The 18,096-nt window shown below is 52.7% G+C and overlaps 8 protein-coding genes across 8 annotated transcripts; 5 read left to right on the plus strand and 3 right to left on the minus strand.

The window, feature by feature from the left end:
* Nucleotides 1–2,079: 2,079 nt before the first annotated feature.
* GLOTRDRAFT_95196 (uncharacterized protein) lies at nt 2,080–4,192 on the minus strand (the record flags this gene model as incomplete). Its single annotated transcript, XM_007870284.1, has 8 exons — nt 2,080–2,280; nt 2,626–2,730; nt 2,753–2,804; nt 3,027–3,283; nt 3,347–3,431; nt 3,504–3,705; nt 3,759–3,777; nt 3,941–4,192. The coding sequence occupies 8 exons, from the start codon at nt 4,190–4,192 to the stop codon at nt 2,080–2,082; spliced, it is 1,173 nt and encodes a 390-aa protein (XP_007868475.1).
* Nucleotides 4,193–5,084: 892 nt separating this feature from the next.
* Nucleotides 5,085–5,979, plus strand: GLOTRDRAFT_95197 (uncharacterized protein; the record flags this gene model as incomplete). Its single annotated transcript, XM_007870285.1, has 4 exons — nt 5,085–5,464; nt 5,524–5,595; nt 5,651–5,792; nt 5,893–5,979. The coding sequence occupies 4 exons, from the start codon at nt 5,085–5,087 to the stop codon at nt 5,977–5,979; spliced, it is 681 nt and encodes a 226-aa protein (XP_007868476.1).
* A 3,236-nt stretch (nt 5,980–9,215) lies between these two features.
* Nucleotides 9,216–11,003, plus strand: GLOTRDRAFT_95198 (uncharacterized protein; the record flags this gene model as incomplete). The annotated part of the gene is made up of 8 exons (XM_007870286.1): nt 9,216–9,267; nt 9,324–9,410; nt 9,436–9,630; nt 9,656–9,782; nt 9,894–10,023; nt 10,089–10,215; nt 10,716–10,731; nt 10,775–11,003. The coding sequence occupies 8 exons, from the start codon at nt 9,216–9,218 to the stop codon at nt 11,001–11,003; spliced, it is 963 nt and encodes a 320-aa protein (XP_007868477.1).
* Nucleotides 11,004–11,858: 855 nt separating this feature from the next.
* Nucleotides 11,859–12,911, minus strand: GLOTRDRAFT_117243 (uncharacterized protein). Its single transcript, XM_007870287.1, has 6 exons — nt 12,745–12,911; nt 12,682–12,693; nt 12,311–12,627; nt 12,209–12,259; nt 12,105–12,158; nt 11,859–12,045 (listed from the first exon to the last, which is right to left on the minus strand). Exons 1-6 carry the CDS (start codon nt 12,886–12,888, stop codon nt 11,985–11,987), a joined length of 639 nt encoding a protein of 212 aa, XP_007868478.1. The 5' UTR covers nt 12,889–12,911; the 3' UTR covers nt 11,859–11,984.
* Nucleotides 12,912–13,858: 947 nt separating this feature from the next.
* GLOTRDRAFT_95200 (uncharacterized protein) lies at nt 13,859–14,846 on the plus strand (the record flags this gene model as incomplete). The annotated part of the gene is made up of 5 exons (XM_007870288.1): nt 13,859–14,016; nt 14,092–14,252; nt 14,443–14,606; nt 14,668–14,684; nt 14,738–14,846. 5 exons carry the CDS (start codon nt 13,859–13,861, stop codon nt 14,844–14,846), a joined length of 609 nt encoding a protein of 202 aa, XP_007868479.1.
* A 125-nt stretch (nt 14,847–14,971) lies between these two features.
* On the minus strand, nt 14,972–15,677 carry GLOTRDRAFT_117244 (uncharacterized protein). Its single transcript, XM_007870289.1, has 4 exons — nt 15,555–15,677; nt 15,432–15,502; nt 15,305–15,373; nt 14,972–15,248 (listed from the first exon to the last, which is right to left on the minus strand). Exons 1-4 carry the CDS (start codon nt 15,632–15,634, stop codon nt 15,166–15,168), a joined length of 303 nt encoding a protein of 100 aa, XP_007868480.1. The 5' UTR covers nt 15,635–15,677; the 3' UTR covers nt 14,972–15,165.
* A 122-nt stretch (nt 15,678–15,799) lies between these two features.
* On the plus strand, nt 15,800–16,741 carry GLOTRDRAFT_117245 (ribosomal protein S10). Its single transcript, XM_007870290.1, has 2 exons — nt 15,800–15,913; nt 15,968–16,741. Exons 1-2 carry the CDS (start codon nt 15,831–15,833, stop codon nt 16,647–16,649), a joined length of 765 nt encoding a protein of 254 aa, XP_007868481.1. The 5' UTR covers nt 15,800–15,830; the 3' UTR covers nt 16,650–16,741.
* A 94-nt stretch (nt 16,742–16,835) lies between these two features.
* GLOTRDRAFT_45548 (Mago nashi protein) lies at nt 16,836–17,810 on the plus strand (the record flags this gene model as incomplete). The annotated part of the gene is made up of 5 exons (XM_007869982.1): nt 16,836–16,870; nt 16,995–17,110; nt 17,171–17,322; nt 17,603–17,692; nt 17,760–17,810. 5 exons carry the CDS (start codon nt 16,836–16,838, stop codon nt 17,808–17,810), a joined length of 444 nt encoding a protein of 147 aa, XP_007868173.1.
* Nucleotides 17,811–18,096: the final 286 nt, after the last annotated feature.

Here is an 18,096-nt window from a genome sequence, read left to right on the forward strand (position 1 = left end):
TTATCTCCGAACGGTCGCAAAGCCATTCCTGTAGTATAAATTGTACAAAGTAGCATACAGAAAAATAAGTTTCGACTTCACCATCTCAGAGAATTAGAGTTACGATCTCAGCGACCCGAGAAGTTCGAAAGCGTCGAACTTAGCGAATTATAACCGATCTTAGCTTTGCCAATAGGCCTGACTCGTCGAGTGAATTAGCTCCGCCATCGATTCAATTAGCTCCGGTGCGTCTCACATAGCGAAATAAAAATTAAACAAGTCCCTTTAGTGTTTTCTACTCCCGTGGGCCCGAACCTACACTCGGTTCCGTGGTTTGCGACTTTGTTTGCGACTTTTCGGAGATAAATACTCCGGAGCGTCCCTTAGTGTTTGTTTCAGGCATCAAGGTTTTTGCTTTATTCTTCTAGGTCTTCCTACGGACTACCCTACGGCGTCTTACTCCTCCTTTCCCCCTCGAACTATTAAATACCCTTCAGTTGTCTCGGACCGCCTTCACCCATATCACGGGGTTTAGGTTTATTTCCTTTGGTCCTTGGTGATTGTTGTGTGTCAGTGCATATCAACGGGCGGTAGTATCGATATCCTGCCCTGAGATACAAGCTCTTATAGCCGCAAGACAAACCAGTTAGATCATCTCCAGTGAGCAACAAAATAAGAGTACCTTGGCGTTCAATTCCTGGATCTCGCACCTGTTACGCACGGAATTGTGGGTCCATGTTGATAAATTGAAGTTCAATCGTGTTATTGTACCAAGCAGGGACTAGTTCCGGAGGAATGGTTTTTTTTGTATTATTTGCTGGTTTCGCCTTCAGTGTTGTTGTTTCCAAATACTGAGTGTTGATGTTATCCGGTGCACTGGCTACCGGGCTGTGCCAGAGGGTATATGTGGCAATCATAATACATTCATTGAACTGGGAAGTGCTGCACGGAAAGCCCGCCCTTCTGACTCGGGAGGTTGAATTTGGCTGCTGAAGCGCTGATGTCTGAGATCTGAAGCCCGAGCGTATAGCCCCTTGATCATACCCTCTATTGAAACTGGAAACCCCTCCCGTCTGGCACGGTGCAGTTCCGTGTGTGGCAGTGGGTGGGGTTTATGACGGGTTACACTGGACAATAAAGTGATGAGCCTTAGGTGCTCACCCATGCCCGGCCATAGCACCCCCTAGCACCCCCTAGCAACCCCTAGCATGCTCCAGCACGATTGAGCACGCGATTATGACTCCACAACCCATGCCTCTTCACCAACCTGAGTACTAGTATCAACCCCTATGACGGCCCCTACTGGACAAAAATCAAAACCAGCTGTTGTGCTGGGTCACCACCGGACTGCATCGCTTAGCACAGCCTAGCACGGCCTAGCACGCGCGAGCATGAGGCAGCATTACGTTGTATTGTCATCCACCACGCAGCATTGCACAGCACCTGTGCCACACCATGCCGCAGGCCCGAGGCCTGCCGTAATGCTCATTCGTGCTGGCACTTCTTTTGCATCGCCACCCAGATTCTCCATGCATCTCCAATCTTTATCTTAGCTGAGCACTGATCGGCACCAATGCCCCAAACCAGAACAATCCATCCTTATCTGTACTGTGCCACACACAACTATATATCACCCGCTCCCTATATCAGTGTAAGATTTTTATAGTGAATAGATTCGAAAACGAAAGTAAGGCGTGTTTGCGCGTACAGTGTCATAGTACGGAGCAAACATGGTAAGGACAAAATGTACGCTACCCAGGTATATATGAGCTCTACGGTAAGGTACTATCGGATTAAAATCGGATAAGGGTGTGAGCGGCCGCTCCGGGCCGCCTATGCGAGCTCGCCACATCCTGTCATTCCAACAATCAGTTCAGATTCCAGCCGCGCCTTGGTATTTCTTACAATATTAGATAATATTCGTTCGTCTGATGTTCGCTCTTTGTGACTAGATTCATTTTCCTTTGTATCCACATTTTATGACCTCACAAATAACTCAGCCCCTTACCCCCATTTCACCATCGCAAATACTGTCACCTGCTCTCAAGCCTCTCCCACCATGCCCAACACATCAGACATTGCCGACACTGCCAACCTCCATCACCAAGGACCATGCTCCAATCCGCAATGCACTGATGTCTGCCAGGCGTTCGCTGTTTTTGTTCCGTCCACTCGCACCATTTGCAAAAAACCAGAGGCACAAAGCAGTAACTGTTGATAAAACCAAGCGTCAAAGATGGGGTCATCTTGAATGCCCTCCTCGGGCTCTAGAAGCAGTTCGTCATATCTGACCGTGGCCCACTGGAAGCGTGCAGCACAACAGTAATCATCATTTAAAGTAATTCAAATGCCCATGGTGTTCTGATCACAGGTGCCACACAAGGCCTCACACGAAGATGGAGGAGCTGAACATTGCATAATACATAAGATGGCGATGTAGGCCATGCGTAGATATTATACACAGTGTGATTTTTATGGAATGAAAATGACCAGTTATTACGATCTGTGGGCAGTTGTAGCTGCCCGACTCCGTCCACTCCTGCATTTAAACGGAGTAAGCAAATCATCCATCTTGCCCTGCATCCAGTGAGTTGTGTTCCACCATGCCGTGGTGGTATGCGTAATGGGTTCATCCAGCTGCCTTACCAGTGGATCGTCCTGTGGCATGCATTCCAGCACCATGCGAAGGTCACGAAGCTTGCAACTCATCTCCTCACCTCGTGTGGCCTTGGAGTGCAACTGCTTGAGCCCCTCGCGACAGGTATATACATACGTGCGCAAATTCTTGAAGATACCCAGAGTCCTTCCGAATGCGCAAGCCATGTCTGCATACGTAACAAGGGGTTCCATCCTGCAACATCACCGATGGCGCAGCGCCAGAGTCCAGCCATGGCATGCCAATATGTGCAGCAATACATCGGGCAGACAGTTCAATCTGATAATGGGGCCACACGGTAGTGCGACTGCTGCATACGTCCTCGAGGCGGTCAAATTCAGCTTGATAGTGTTCATGCAAATACAGAACCACCAGTGATCAGGGCTTAAACCTCGCTCCTGGCACCTTAGGCAATGGTACGTGCATGTCATCATGGGCAGAATAGGCAGACTCATGGTTGGAAGAAGTATGATGGGGGTTGACACCCTCCGCAGGCACCACAATGGCCGCAATGGTAGGCCTGGCGAACATGGGTTCGTCTTCAGTCAGACCCTCTGTCTTCACCAATTTGGTTTCAGACTCATGCTCTGATTTGACACCATCAATGCGGGCCTCGGTGCCTTGTTGGGTGAGAAGGTCAACAAATGGCTGAGAGATAGGTGATGAGTGCCATCCATTGTACAAGAATGCTATAAGAACTAATAGACTGACCTCCTCGGATAAATAGAGGACAAAAACAGGGGCAGAACCCCAACGTCGCTGAATATCAACGGTCTCGGGATGGAAGGCAACCACCCTATGTAATAATGTGAACCGCACTTGCCTAGCCATTACCATGGAGAAAGGGCCAATCTGCTGGAATTGTCACCCAGGTTGCATGAATGTCGGAACACCGGAGGTGATGCCAACAGGAGTGGCTGCAGTGGCAAAGAACCCACCGCGAGACCCCCATTTCGAAAGAACCTGGCCAGCCAAACCCTGAGTCACCTCAATCGCATCGAGGAGATTGTTGATGCTGGGATAGGGAGGGAGGTTAACCACCTCTTCGATGTTTAGCCGCCGGTGGGTGTCTATAACCACAAACAGCAGAATTGAGCGAGAATTGCCAGGGCCTAAGACTCACGCATCATTTGAGTTGTCCTCTGAGTCGGAGGTTATACCAGCTAGGTCTATGACCTCGCCGGAATCAATGGGAATGGTTGGGACTTGCGAGGTCAATGTGCACCTTGCCGGTCGAGACGAGGCAGCATGAATACAATTCTGTCAAGGAGCAGGAGACGATTGGAGATCCATGTCGGCATCCACATGAAGGGCATGTTGATCAGCCATGGCAACATCCAGGTTTAAGCGGGAATCAACTGGATCAAAGGTAGAACCATGTGTGAGTACATCGATGGTATGATGAATGATGCCCAAAGGTGCCCTGGTAGTTTTGGGACGTATTGCGGCGGGGTCTTCGCCTGCGGTCTCAAAGGGGGTGAATGAGAGGCCGATGAGGTTAAGCTCGTTGATCCAGTTATTGACTGCCTGCTGGGAAATATCTACATTGACAGGCATTGCCACCCAGCGGATGGGGTTGAGGAGTGAAGGCCCGCCATGATCCAGATAGGACAAAATACCATCTATCGTCGGGGCTGGGGGGGAAGGTGACCTCTCACTTGAGCTCGTGATTCAAATATCAACGTCAGTTGGAGAAACTCTCAGGCTCAGCACCGGTGAGACATCCCACACCCTGACTTCATGTGGAGATGCAGATGTTGCAATGAAGTCATTGTTGGCACTCGGGATGTGTACTGGCCCCTCAAAAAAATTGGTGAGATGAATTAATGAATGGCTGAAAGCACTTCACATGAAAAAGGCATAGCCTGAGCCTCTGAAGGAAAATTGCCGTGATGATCACCCTGCACCGCACGAGATTGGGGTGGATTTTGTTGTGGGCAAGACAGCACCGCTACATGTTGACGGATGGGATTGAAATCATCTGCATAGACCAAGTGCTCTGGGGCATGTCGCGCCCGGGTAGAACAACGGGGAGAACAGGCTGTGACATGGTGCGGGGAGAGTGGATAGGGTATGGGCAAAGTTGAAAGGTGCAAAAAATCTTATGAGTGAATTTGATGAGATGCACAGATGTGGCACCAATGCGATTTTTACCATCCGGCCCACGGTCCGACATCGATAAGTCAAAGGAGTGGCTGACTACCGCCCTGACGGGCAACAATCTATTTCCTTTGCAGTGATGTCCTCCAACGATCAAGGAGAAAGCGAGCCCTTATGGTGGGCTGGAGGACCTTGGCCACCAACAGCTGTGCAACCATTGGATTGGCCGCATGATCAGCGGATAGATGCACTCTGGTGCTTCCTCATCCATAGGCCACTCTGTTATCCTACTGTGTTTTGATGTATGACGAGGACATTGAAACCCACAGAATCTCAGCCTCATCATGGCATGCAAGTCCTCAGTGAGATGGAGGAGATGGAGGATTTGACATGGTTGTGGTCCTTTTATTACCTCGGAGTGTATACTCTGGAGGGGATCACAGGGATTCCCGGGCAAGAGAACATCGTACATACACGGTGCATGATAGTGCCCAGGATTCTGAATGAAGAGATGAGTAGCGCTTTCAGCAACCACAGGGGAGAGGGAGAAGCCTTGCCTGAGAATCTACTTTCTCCGACTTCGGTCAGGAGAACATTATGGCCGTGGACGAGGGGGGGGATGTGGGGGAGTGAAGGAGAGCATCATTGGGATGGGCGCAATGATCGCATGGAAGAGGTATGGAACGATGTTGGGTCACGCATGGGGGAAGATGGAGGTGACATTCCATGGTAGGTGTCGGGTCATATTGAAAGAGGGTTCCTGATGACAAACTCACCAAATGTGACAGGGAAACAGATTATCGGACACTTTCGGACAGTGAAGCAAGTGATGATGGGAACTATGGCAGTGAAGATCCATGGTCAGTGCGGTACGCTAGCTTCGAAATTGGTAACACTATACAATGACGCCTCTAGGCTACCAGACTTCTTGTGGCTGGATGAGAGGCAGATAGCGCAGGGGATATATCCCAATGTGATGATTTATAAGTTGGCACGGTTTGTGGGGGTGGAGGTACCTTATAGCAGGGGGCATTTGGTGCACAGTGAAGGGGTTCAGGTACCTTCATGCAGAATTCAGAGAGTGCATAGGTTGTAGCAAAAGATTACAAAAGTCGAACTACAGGACTAAAATAGATCAGAATCACTGTTGATTGTAGGTAGCCCAGATGCCTATTCTCAGAAAAGGGGGGCAGATCTTCATGTGCGCAGTGAGCCCTTCATTCGATGGTGAAAATGAGGGATGAGGACTTTGGGTCTAGCCATGAGGGTGCGTGTAGAGCTGCTGTGCCAGAGAGAGAGCTTCGATCCATAGGCTCTTACAAAGCTGAATGTTGCGAACTGGGAGTTCAAACCGAGAGGCAAGCAAGGAGAGGATTTGGGATGCTGTGTCGTCGGGGAAAGGGGGTCGGGGGGGAGGCACTAAATGTGGGAGAGCATGTCTGGCTGAGATAGAAGTGTGAATGGATTATGCTCATCCCATTCATGGTCATTGTTAACAAGCAGGTGTTCCATTAGGCATGGATTGTCCAAATCTTCCCAGTCGATGCCGTAGGCCACAATATCCTCAGGTGCGAGAGGCTCATCTATGGGATCAACCATGGACTCAAGACCCCTTGCACTGTACTGGAGGAGTCCGAAGAAAAACATATTGCAAGGGCTGCGATCACATAGACCATCGAGAGACATCGTGTGGTTGTTCCAAGCCTCAGCCCAATCCTGGGCATCTGCATTGATGGAAGGGAGGAAAAGGAGGTGGAGCAGCCAGATGTGGGCAGGGTTTTTGGCGTCCAAGCCATAGTAGAGTTCAAGGTCAATAAAAAGATTCTTCCAGTTTGTACTGTATCCCTGTGTAACATCATACCACAGACGTTTGATACGGGTATTGTGAACACTGCTGTATATACAGGTGAGAGATCAGAGACATTGACAGTAGAAGTGGGTGAGGGGACTGACTGGCCCCAGATGTAAGACCCTCGACCTACGCCACGGCTTTCCTCCATGTAGCGGGTGACAGCAACATTCTTGGTGCCATGGTCTCCATGAACGCGGCTGGGAAGACCATACCTCTCAACGCCAGTGAGGAATAAAGCTAGGACGGTGTCAGCCCGGTTATTGTTGTGTACACCTATGGCTACCACAAGTCAGGCCATTCCCTCAACGGACACATGGGTAATGAGCTTCCACCGTATTAGCACTGGATAATGGGAGTCGGTGAGGATCTGAATTAGGGTGTTGTGCGATAAAACTGACCATGCTGACCATCACCATGCCAGAGGCAATTGACTCCCGCAACATGGTACTTCCGCTGGAGAATGCGCCTGTCACTGAGGAGGCGAGGGACGCCATGGACACAGAGGTATGATGCTACAATCCTCTCACACTGGACGCGAAAGCCCATGGACTGCAGGTGGCTGGCAATCATGCGACAACCAAAGTTGGGAAAGGACTGCAAGATATGTAGGAGGTGAGCATCCAGATCTTCATCAGAGATCACAGAGAAAGCCGTGGTGCGGGAGGTCCATGTGCAATGAGTGTTGCCTTCCTCATCCACTTCAACGTGAGAGACAGGTGGGGCGGGCTCAACAAGGCCATATTCCACGGTGGGATGTCTGACAGTGCGGGACGAAACATGCAAGACGTCTGCGATGCCACTGGGGCCTCAGAGTTCAAGGGCAGTGGCGAGAAATGAAGGCTCGATGTAGATCTTGGGGCAGCCGCGAGATCCATGTTGATCATGGTAGGTAACGGATGGTTGAGGGGGAGGGGTAGGGTCAGCAGAGGTGTGTCTCGCTTCGTCAAGGCATTGCAGCATGTCAGCAATACTGGAGGAAAGGGTGGCAAACTCAGACATGGGGAAGTGATGTGAGTGCTGTAAGATTAATGTAAATGGAGAAAGGATTGTTTAGAAGTCATATATGGGGGAAGTTGGAAACTGACCTGCTGTGCTGCAGCAAGGAACATTAGGACTTCCTGCCGCTGCTGGTCAAGGTGGGGTAGATCTCCAACTCGGGTAAGAACAGTGAGACGAACATCATCACATAGAAGGCAGTAAGCAGTGCGGAAGTTGCGAAGAATATCCATCACCGAGGAGTGTTATAGGAATTGGAGAGGAGGGGATGATGTCTCAGTTGCAAGGGTTAAAAATTTATTGGTTTCATTGATAGTGTGGAACGGAAATAAACTAAGAGCGGTAGAGCATGTTGCGAAGACAGGAAATATGTTGAGAAGGGTGTATATGTGACACAGGTGTAACAGGACAAATTATGAACTATTGCTAAGTGTCTAAGAAATGCAATTAAATTGATATCGGATAGGGAAGGGGCAATAGAATGTGGCTAATTCTGTGGATTAAATCTGAGATCTAGTTTAGTCGAGGAAGGATGGTTGTGGCAGTGCCGGGATGAGCACCCGCCGGCACGGATCCGCATGTGTGCCGGAGAAGTATCAAGCAGGATCCCAGTGAAATGCTGGAGAATGCCGGCGGGTGCTGGCATGAGTGCTGCACTGTGTGGCACGGGCTGACAGTAGTGCACTGTGGCCCAGGCATGCCAGGGCTCGGTGCCGCACGTGGTAGCATGAGTAAGCATGGGTTGTGGAGTCATAATTGCATGCTCAATGGTGCTGGAGCGTGCTAGGGGGTGCTAGGGGGCGCTATTGCCGGGCATGGGTGAGCACCTAAGGCTCATCACTTTATTGTCCAGTGTAACCCGTCATAAAAGAGATCTAACCTCGAGGGCGTAAACAGTGATAATTTCGACGTGCCGCAGGATTTACAGGTACATCATGGAGCCTCCAGCGAACTTGAAGATGCTCACAATGGTACTCATTAGTATGCAGAACACCCGAGGCGACCGTGAATCTCCCGCGGGTGCCACCACGCGTACCCGTATCGCGCGCGCAAACAACACGCAAACTCGCGTCGACGGATCGGGTATGGTATGGGTACCTGCGGGTTTTGGTTTCTAGAGTGCGTTGAAAGACACACTCGTACCCCACCGGTACCCTTACCCGCGACCTGCACGGGTTCCCGTAACCCGTGCCATTCACTGCGTGAATCAGCTCCCCTGAGCCAACCGAAGTCACCATCGCGGCAAAAGTTACAGCGGCTGTACATGCCATTAGGCTGGTCTAAGTACAAGGTTCTAACGTTGAGCATCAGAGTTTGCCTACACTTGACCTTCAAGTTAACTTGAGGTTATGAGCTGGCATCCCGGCTTTCTACCGCCTTGTGTTTGTTACAAGGAATTTTGTTCATATGTCTGTTCAAACTTTCTGATCATATTGCTGAACAGTAGTATCACGGTTTCTGAAGCATCTCAAAATGTTATGCTCTTGCATCCTAATGATATAAAGGCCGCCATGCGACGAGGTGCTTCAGTAGATCATTTACACCCCACACTACTTCTCTGTGATGCTTTGCCAATGATTTAACCAGTATGAGCCAAACTACGATCAGAGGGATGTCCATATCTGGGCTTCTATGTTAGGCTCTGATGAGCAGTCTGGGAATGAACTATGCTTTGTGGTTGGGGGTAATCTCATCTAAGTCCTGCTTTCTTAGACCGATTGAACTGACAACCGAAAATAGGCTGCTGGCGCTTTGGACGGCTGACTGCCCAGACTCTGTATGATTGGCTGGAGATGGTTGTTGTCCCAGTTAACTTGAATGGCCGAAGTTAGTTTGAGCGAAATGGATGCAGGACTTCAGCAAAAACTGATCATTACAGAGCCGGCGCTCATCTTCATCCATGAAGAAACCTTGGCTGCAAAACTTGCAGACCTTGGCCCTGAGTCTCGCCAGCAAGGATTGCCAATTTTTCCGGATCTCAGGCATATGGTACGGATACCGAGAAGCCCCGGGCCTCTTATGGCTGGCCATTACTTGTATTATGAAGGTTAGTAGCACTTAGTACTGTGCAGTCCATTGGCTTCTCGCAGCAGGTCATTTACATCACAATAAATTGCAGTTGGTGCAGACGGACAACTTGCAATTGAGCCGGCACTACCTGAGTTGTGCCAAGCCCTCTTTGAACGGAGAAGGAAAACAGTAAGCCAAACACCATCTGGTGTATCTAGCAAAAATTCAAACAAAGTTGATAGGGTAAGGGGCACAGTTTATTGAGGGAGGATACCTCATTCACCTTACTTGCATCCCTAGGATGAATGCCGTGCGCGAGAGAGACAAGGCGTGTCGAGTGTCTGGAATCCCTGCAGTTGACCGGAATCGTGGCCGCAATTTTACTGGTCTTCATGTTGCGCATATCATACCTCTCTTCGCTGGAGAGATGGTATGTCTATTGTTTCAATATATTACCAAGGAGTACTGGCTCAATGATGAACACAATTGCATTAGATAGTGGACACCCCGCTGGGTACACAGCTTTCAATTACTAGTACCGCCGACATCGACATACCCGAGAACGCGATGCTGATGAGAGCTGATATCCACGCTCTCTTCAACGTTTATCAGTTTGGACCAGGTGCGTCCCGCGTCAAATTTGGTCACGACGGCGTCTGTTTACCGCTGACCCGTCGTCCCAGACTTCGATGTTGTACCGCTTTGAAAAGAGCGGTGCACCTGTCCTGGACGGCAGGACCAAGATGGCCATCCCTGTGAGAGACAGAGGCTTGACCGTCCATGCTGAAGTGGGGAGGGAATACCTCAGAGATCATTTCAGGACCTGCCTGCTCTGGCACTTCAAGGGTGGAGGACAGAGGCGGCGCCGATCGTGAATGAAGAACTGCGTTCGAACGTATCCGGGCTGAATTAGTCATCAGTGTATGAATAGTAAGGTCACCGAATCCTACGTGATAGTGATGTCTCTGCATCTCACCTGTTATAGTGAAGTGGCTGTATCCCTCTGGTCGTCGTGATACCATTATACTCATATCTTGCTTGCCACATCAATGAAATATACTATTATGATCACCTGAGTGCTTAGCGAGTTGCGAGGATAGGGTTTTGAACGTACTGCTGCAGAGAAGCTAGGGTCCAGGTGAGCGGTCTTACAATACTATGTGGTACTCACTACTCTGTAGGGAGCTATCATACCCGGAAGAACTGAATGAACGAACTCGTGGAAAAACAGCGGATGACACTAACGGGCACCCCCGTGCCAGGTCAAATTGGTGGGCACGCACGCCGTCAGCTCAGGCCTGCACACCATCGTCGGCGATTGAGTACACCAAGTCAAGTCAAGTCAACAACATAGAATTACAGAGGGTCGATGGTGAAGTTATACGCCAACGCCGAGGCGAGAGAGGCTAGGGCAGCGAGAGTGATGAAATCTTCATATCGTTGATACCGAGGAGGGGGTGAAGATGGAATGAGAGGCTCGTCTTTCGGAATATGCGTAGGGCTTTAAAGGCCATGAACTCGTCCCGGCTATCAGTCGGTAAGGTAGGGCACAACATTGCGTTTCATGATTAACGCTTGGTGGAGAAGCGGTGCTGTGCTGATGAGGTGGATGCTGCAGCGAACACGTCGGGGTGTACGCAGCGGAAATATCGGTAGTATCTTGCGTAACACTGTAAGGCGTCGTCGGTAGAGGGGTGATTAGATGGCTGAGGACTGAGTCAATGCGACCGTGTAAGGTCAGAGCGCTGCCAGACTTAGTGTCTCGCTGCCCGCCCGAATGCGAGCCCGAAGACATACCTCGCTACGGACAAGTGGTGCGAGGTGCTGCCTGCGGTGAGATGTCGACTCGTCAGTTTCAGAAGCGCGTCCGCACCTCCGTGGTCTGCAGCGTATCATTTGGCCTTCGGTTTGTCTGGAATACATATTCATAAACTTGGAGCGAGACCGTCCCGGCACGCCAAGGAGCCGGCTGAAGGGTGTACCTGCCTTGAGTCTGTCAGTCAGCGGGCTGCGTAATTCCCATGCGTCCTCAAGAAGAAGAAGAAAGACGAAGACCCTTGAAGCGACGTTGCCCTCTTCGCTCCGAGTCTAGAGAAACATCCCCACGTTGGTATCACGCCCCCGCCCTTTCTTCCTCGCATTGCCCATCTGTCAAGAAAGACAAATCCCATGGGGTGAGTTGTTTATCCTGCACCGAGAGTGTCATAAAGTGCGCCTGGAATGAACGGGTGTTGTGGGCATTCACACAACTCATCACAGATGAATGCGGAACCAGCAATCCCAGAGGAAGAGTAATAAGTAATTGTCCTCAGAATACATTAGCGACCCATTAGCGGTATCCGTATCGTGCTCCTGGCCAGCAGGCGTCCCTCGCTCACGCAGTCGGTGATGTTATACCTTGTACCGCCGGCCAGTTTTCGTGAAGAACGTTTGGAGGATGTAGACTTGGAATCTGGTTGAGGTGAAGGGGGTCGTCAGATCGGCGAGGAGGATGAGAGGGGGTGAGCTTACACTGCCATGGCGATGACGCCTAGGGACTCGAGCACGGCGTACCAAAAGAGGCGGCTGGGGTGGAATGTGTGAGGCACGAGTCAGAGGGAGTCGATGATGCTTACTTTTGTATGGATTTCACGATTGAGAATCCGCGTGCTTCGCGCGTGTGGAAACTACCAAAATGCCTCAGCGTCCGATTCGTCTGAGCCTGAGCCAGCACTCACTATCTCTGCATGCGCTTGATACTCATCAGCAGCCCGTTCAGCCTGAATATGCTCTCCTCGAGCGCGCTGGTGTGGTCGGCGACCTGGCCGGGCTTGGCGCTGGCCTCGCGGCGCGGCTCGCTCTCGACCATGATGTCAAAGTCGACGAGCTTCTCGGTGAGCGTGGACATGTCGTTCTCGAAGCAGAAGGAGTATTCGCCGACGGTGTTGGCGGTGAAGACGTAGTCGCCCTGGCGCTCGCGCAGGCCGTCGAGGAGGACCTTGTCGTTCGGGTCGCGGACTTCGTAGTCGATGTCGAAGGAGCCGCCGGATTGGACCTGCCGGGGCCTTCAGTGTTGGGTATGGAGGATGTATGTGGGACGTGCACGTACTGCAAAGTAGAACTGCACTCGAGGTCAATGACACGCGGTATAAAGTACCATAGTAGCACTCACGCCTATCTTCTCCCCGGCCTTGTCCACGTCGGCATAGAAGCAGAGCCGCTCATTCGCACCGATTGCGGTGGTCAGCGCTGAGCCCTGGACGAGACTGACGAGCCATAAAGCAAAGAAGAGGGACGAGAGCCAGGGCGGCAACATTTCATGCAAGTCGCATGCAACGCGTTGGCACCGGCGTGACCGAGAGTGAGCAGGATGAATGTGACGCAGCCAGTCACGCCGTGTTCTGACGACGACGACGACTGACTGCCCTGCTCGCCGGACGCGATATACGCTGCTCGCTGTACTACTTTGCCCTCCCTGACCAGCGTGTACTATCCCAAACATGTGCTCCAGTTCTTCTTTCGTGTGCTTTGCTGACGACCTCGATGTTCCTGACGCGCCCACTACGCTTCGCTCGCCTTTCATGTCTCGCAAACTAGCAGACATTCCAAGCCTGAACTTGATCCCGAACCTCTCTGGTGCTTGTACTCCTGACCCCCCGCGTCTCCTTGACTCTCCGAGACTGACCTACCGCGAATCGTGGCTCCGTACTGACTCGCCTGCTATGCGACAATTCGACTCCCCCTTTGGACTGTATGACCTCCAACCGCCCGGCTTGCCTGCATCTCGCGCTCCGTCGTTGTCCTTCTCAAGTGACTCGCTGACGTTCTCACCCGCTCGAGATTTGGACGACCTCTTTGCGCCCTCTCTCGCTCCCATTACCGCCGACCCGGACATATCTCCCGTCGTCCATCGCTATTTAGCTGCAAGAACGTACTCAATATCTAGCGGACAGAACAGCGAACTCTGCTACCTCGGGAGCACCGTCCCGGCCCCGATCTCCGCCCTCTCATTCTCTACTCCCTCTAGCCGGTCTTCCGGATCACGCGTGTCCCTCTCTCCGCTCACCCCTCTGACTCCGGACAGCTCTGAAACTGCCGTGGAAAGCTCCCCTAGTCGATATATGCGCTCTCCTCTTTCTCGCCCTATCTTGTCTGCTGCTAGTGAGCCGAAACCGCGCGGGCAGAAGCGAAGACGCGCTCTCGCAGACCCGGACTCCCCAACCCCTAGGACCCGGGTGAAACGCCGGCAGGAGCCCCAGCCTGACTCTGACGACACGGTGGTCTCCATGCCTTCTCTTAGCGTGCTGAATCACCGCGGCTCTGAAGGCCCCGCCAAGACCTACCCTCAGCGGACCTTCCCCGCGCACGTCCCCATCAACGCTGCGTTCCCGCTGTTCTACAGGCGCTTCCCCGTGTCCTCGTTCTTCCTCCTGCCGAACCAAGCGTAAACACCTCCTTACAGCTCTGACATGCGTAAACACTGAACATTATCTGTCGTACAATTTGCGTGTCTTTACAGCCCGTCATGGTCCGCACACGTAGAAGGCACCTTCCAGCCCCCGGCGGACCCCCTCGACCTGTACACCCCGCGCTTCGTGAAGGGCGTCGGGCGGACGAAGATGGGGCTCTGTCCGGTTTGCTGCGAGGAGGGGGAGAAGAGGTGGTTCTTTATGAAGACGAGTGCGTACAAGTGGTGAGTCAGGGTTCGGGTCCTGCTAGGAAGCGGGGTTAATTGGCTGCGTAGAGTGTCTTGTCTTTCGTTTGTATGGGAGCAGAGCAGCTGATGTGAGGGAGTTATCATATGCAATACGCGCATGGTAGGTGCCTTCCCCCCTCCGTCGTTGAGCATTTCCTTCTCTTCGCAATATAGGCATATCACCCACCACCACCCGCCCGTTCTCCCCGCCCGTCGCGTTCCGCACGCGCGCGCGCGAGGGCGCGGCGCCCAAGGAGCGGACGCGGGTCGTCGAGGGGAGGTGCCACAAGTGCAGGCGGTGGGTCGCGCTGGAGGGGGTGAAGGATGTGGTTTTGAAGGTCAGTGTGCAGTGTATGTGCTACGTGTGTCCTTCCACCGATTGACCTTGCGGGGCTGTAGGTTAAGGAGATTTACTGGTGAGTAGTTTCGGGTGAGAGAGGAGGGCAGTTGACGGGCTAATGGTGGGTAGGTGGAAGCATGCGGCGGCGTGTCATCGCGGATCGGGCATCGAGGGTGAAGGAGGGTGGTTCGTCGAGGATGACACTTGGAGGGCTGTTGATCAGGCCGAGGGTGTTTGATGCGATCGTCTCTGTTTGTGAGCGTTGCCTGCTTTCTACGTTCTGATCATGTTTCTTCGTGCTTTGTGCAATCTGTGTTTTCTTGTTGTGTTTTCCCCCTTGCTGTTTTCGTTGCAATGCTCTTTGCTGGAATGATCTTGTTGCGTCATGTATCGCGTACCGAGATTAGTGCTTGTAGATGAATACAAATGTTCAGTGAAGTCGGTGTTTGCCCGGGTGTATTCTACAGTTCCGTGATTGTAATGTCCCAAGAAATGGTATGCAGAAGGCTGAGCAGGTCATGGCCTCCATGGGGTACGACGTGTTAGTGGTCAACTCGCTATTCAAACTGCTTGTCGATAACCTGACGGATGGCAGCCAGGACCTCTTTCTTCACGCCCTCAGGGACAGATGTCATCCGAGCTGGCCACCCACGTCGTTTAGCAAGAGTGAATTGCAGCTATCTATTGCAGACTCACTCTGCGGGTCTTCCTTCATCAGTTCGAGCAGCTTACGCCCGGAGAGGGGGTCCATACCGCGCGCGGTATCTGTAGAATAGTGGATAGGCTGAGTTGTTGGGTTGATTGACTGGGAGTTGAAGCTTACCTTGAGCTTTCGCGCGTACCGTATCCGACCACCCGCTCTCATTCAACTTGGTGCGCAAGAGGCCTTGGATGCTAACAGACCCACGCTCAGGTCACAGGGAACGGAAGGTAAGAGGAGCCATACCGGTCCCAGTCGCCGCTCTGGACGAGGCGCTGGTGCAGGGCTGCGTAGAGCTCGTCGGTGCTCCCGCCTGCGCGGGCCATCCTAGAAGTCGAGCGAGCGGGTGTGCATGCGACGAGGAGCGATAGTGGCCGTGTGGCGGGAGCGTGGCCGGGGCAGACGCGCTCGATGGACGCGTGCGGTGGCTGTGCACAATTTACCTTTGTGCAACGTCCAGTACTCACAGACGTTTCCTCTACGCTACATAGCCCGGTTTCTCTGAAGTTGGGGACGCACGGGATGTTGGCTCTAAAGGCGTGCGCTCGGCCGCGGGGGCTTGCTGCGTTGGTCTCGAGATGTAGAAGGGGTTATAGCCTGGATGCGTATGTGATTCATGGCTCTCGAGGGGGTTCAGCGTTCATTCGTTCAAATCTTAGCATTCCTCAAGGGCCCTCCGAGGCTGAGAGCTCGAAGTCTGGGAGACCCTCGTCATCGGCATCAAGCTTAGAGGGCGCATCCCAGAACTGGCTGCAAAGCCTCACCCACGCCGCCGGCGGATTCTCCGAGGAGAAATGGGCGTCCACCGTCGTGCACGGGCGCTCCGTGCACGAGCCGCTCTACCACGCGCGCACGCACGACATCCCCGTCGCGACCGTGCACTTCCGCTCGTACGCGCCGCCGCTGATGGACCTTTTCGTGCACTTTGCATCGCACGCCGCGAGCGCGCTGGGCATCCCGCTCTCGCGGCCCGTCCATCTGCCGACGCAGCGGTCGCTCTGGACGGTGCCGCGCAGCCCGTTCGTGCACAAGAAGAGCCAGGAGAACTTTGAGCGCAAGGTGCATAAAAGGCTCGTGAAGGCGTGGGACGCGGACCCGCAGGTGATTGAGCGGTGGGTGCGGTATTTGGAGAGGCATGCGATGCCGGGTGTGGGGATGCGTATTGTGCGCTGGGAGCGGGCGCCGGTGGGGATTGGGGAGAAGGTGCTGAAGAATGCGGTGGAGGGGATGAGGGTCTCGGACAAGCACAAGATGCAGGCCCTCGGCGAGCAGATTGTGAAGAATGAACTGGCGAGTCAGGGCACCGAGGTCGTGCAGACACCCACATCTGCGTCTTCGTAGGACCTGTATCATATTATAGTCCTTCTGTACCTTGAAGGTTTTGTGGCAACTACGTCTGGGACCAAGTCTGGATTGACCGCACTTGGCAATCGGTAAATTCCGCGGCGCCGCCTGGCGGACTCGGTCTAGCGCGTCGCGTTCTGTCACTCATTCGACGCTCACTCACCTCAAAACTCGTGCTGTACAATGTCCGCACAAGACCAAGACCCGTTCTACCTCCGGTGCGTTGTTCTCAGCATACCCATCTATTACGGAAAATTAACACTCCTTCCAGATACTAGTGTGTATACCCGAATCATGTTCCAACCACCTTCATTTTGACATCCGACCTTTCCTCCCTCTTAGTACCGGCCACTCTGGCCGCCACGGGCACGAGTTCCTCGAGTTCGAGTACTCGCATGGCCGTCTGCGCTACGCGAACAACTCCAACTACCGCAACGACAGTCTCATCCGGAAAGAGAGTGCGTTCCCCCCATCCTTGCGTCCCTCTCTCCTTCTCTTTCTAACTGACGCATGTTCAGTGTGGGTTGGGCCCCTGGTGGTAAAGGAGCTCAAGCGCATCGTCGAGTCGAGCGAGATCACCAAGGAGGACGACACGAACTGGCCGAAGCCGAATATCGTCGGCAAGCAGGAGCTGGAGATCCGGATTGGGAACGAGCATATCGCTTTCGAGGTACGCTCTCATCTGCTTTCCTCTCATCTGCTTTCCTTGAGGCCATCAGGAAAACGACATTGGACCTACTGGCGGCGAGTGGCCTTAGTCTGCTCAGTGCAGACTTTTTACCTGTCTTTGAGGCACTTACACGCCTCTTTAAGGCAGAGACAAGGCTAATGTCGGTCCTTACGAATGGTGCCACGTGCGTAACCCGTAGATCACCGACAGCAACTCTTCCGTTTTCCCGATGGATCCCTCCCTTGCTCTTCCATTCCGGCTGCTGACTGCGTGCACGTAGACGGCAAAAATCGGCTCGCTTGTCGACATTCAAGAGAGCGAGGACCCCGAGGGGCTGCGTGTCTTCTACTACCTCGTCCAGGACCTTAGAGTACGTCTGTTTCCCTCTCCTATCCCTCATCCCCCAGCAATGGCTCATTACCACCCTCGTACCACAGTGTCTCATCTTCTCGCTCATCTCGCTGCACTTCAAAATCAAGCCCATCTAAGCTTGCATCGATATCCCCTGCGTGTGCAGATGTTAGGTAGTGTTGTCGCTGTCGCTGTCCCGCTGCTATGTATTTTCCCCCGGCGCGCAAGTGCCTGCGCCGGGGGGCGTGTAATGTCGAACATGGGTACGTTGCCGTTTTGTTTGTTTGGGCGGAGCGAGTTGTTGATGTTGGTCCTAAGACGATGCTTCGATTTATATCAAATATCCAACTACGTATACGATGGTCGTATGCCGCTTCAAGATAAGCGACATGAGTGCAGCACGTCCGCCAAGGGATGAAAGAT

This window comes from Gloeophyllum trabeum, assembly GCF_000344685.1.
Source record: "Gloeophyllum trabeum ATCC 11539 unplaced genomic scaffold GLOTRscaffold_00011, whole genome shotgun sequence".
Lineage (NCBI taxonomy): Eukaryota > Fungi > Basidiomycota > Agaricomycetes > Gloeophyllales > Gloeophyllaceae > Gloeophyllum > Gloeophyllum trabeum.

Coding starts and splice junctions, on each gene's coding strand:
- GLOTRDRAFT_117243 (XM_007870287.1), bottom strand. CDS start 12,888: ATGTTGCCGCCCTGGCTCTCGTCCCTCTTCTTTGCTTTATGGCTCGTC. Junction 12,260..12,310: donor ATCAAGCGCATGCAGAGATA/GTGAGTGCTGGC, acceptor GCATTTTGGTAG/TTTCCACACGCGCGAAGCAC. Junction 12,046..12,104: donor GGCGTCATCGCCATGGCAGT/GTAAGCTCACCC, acceptor CACCTCAACCAG/ATTCCAAGTCTACATCCTCC.
- GLOTRDRAFT_117244 (XM_007870289.1), bottom strand. CDS start 15,634: ATGGCCCGCGCAGGCGGGAGCACCGACGAGCTCTACGCAGCCCTGCAC. Junction 15,503..15,554: donor CAGAGCGGCGACTGGGACCG/GTATGGCTCCTC, acceptor TGGGTCTGTTAG/CATCCAAGGCCTCTTGCGCA. Junction 15,249..15,304: donor GATGAAGGAAGACCCGCAGA/GTGAGTCTGCAA, acceptor GTGGGTGGCCAG/CTCGGATGACATCTGTCCCT.
- GLOTRDRAFT_117245 (XM_007870290.1), top strand. CDS start 15,831: ATGTTGGCTCTAAAGGCGTGCGCTCGGCCGCGGGGGCTTGCTGCGTTG. Junction 15,914..15,967: donor AGGGGTTATAGCCTGGATGC/GTATGTGATTCA, acceptor TTCAAATCTTAG/CATTCCTCAAGGGCCCTCCG.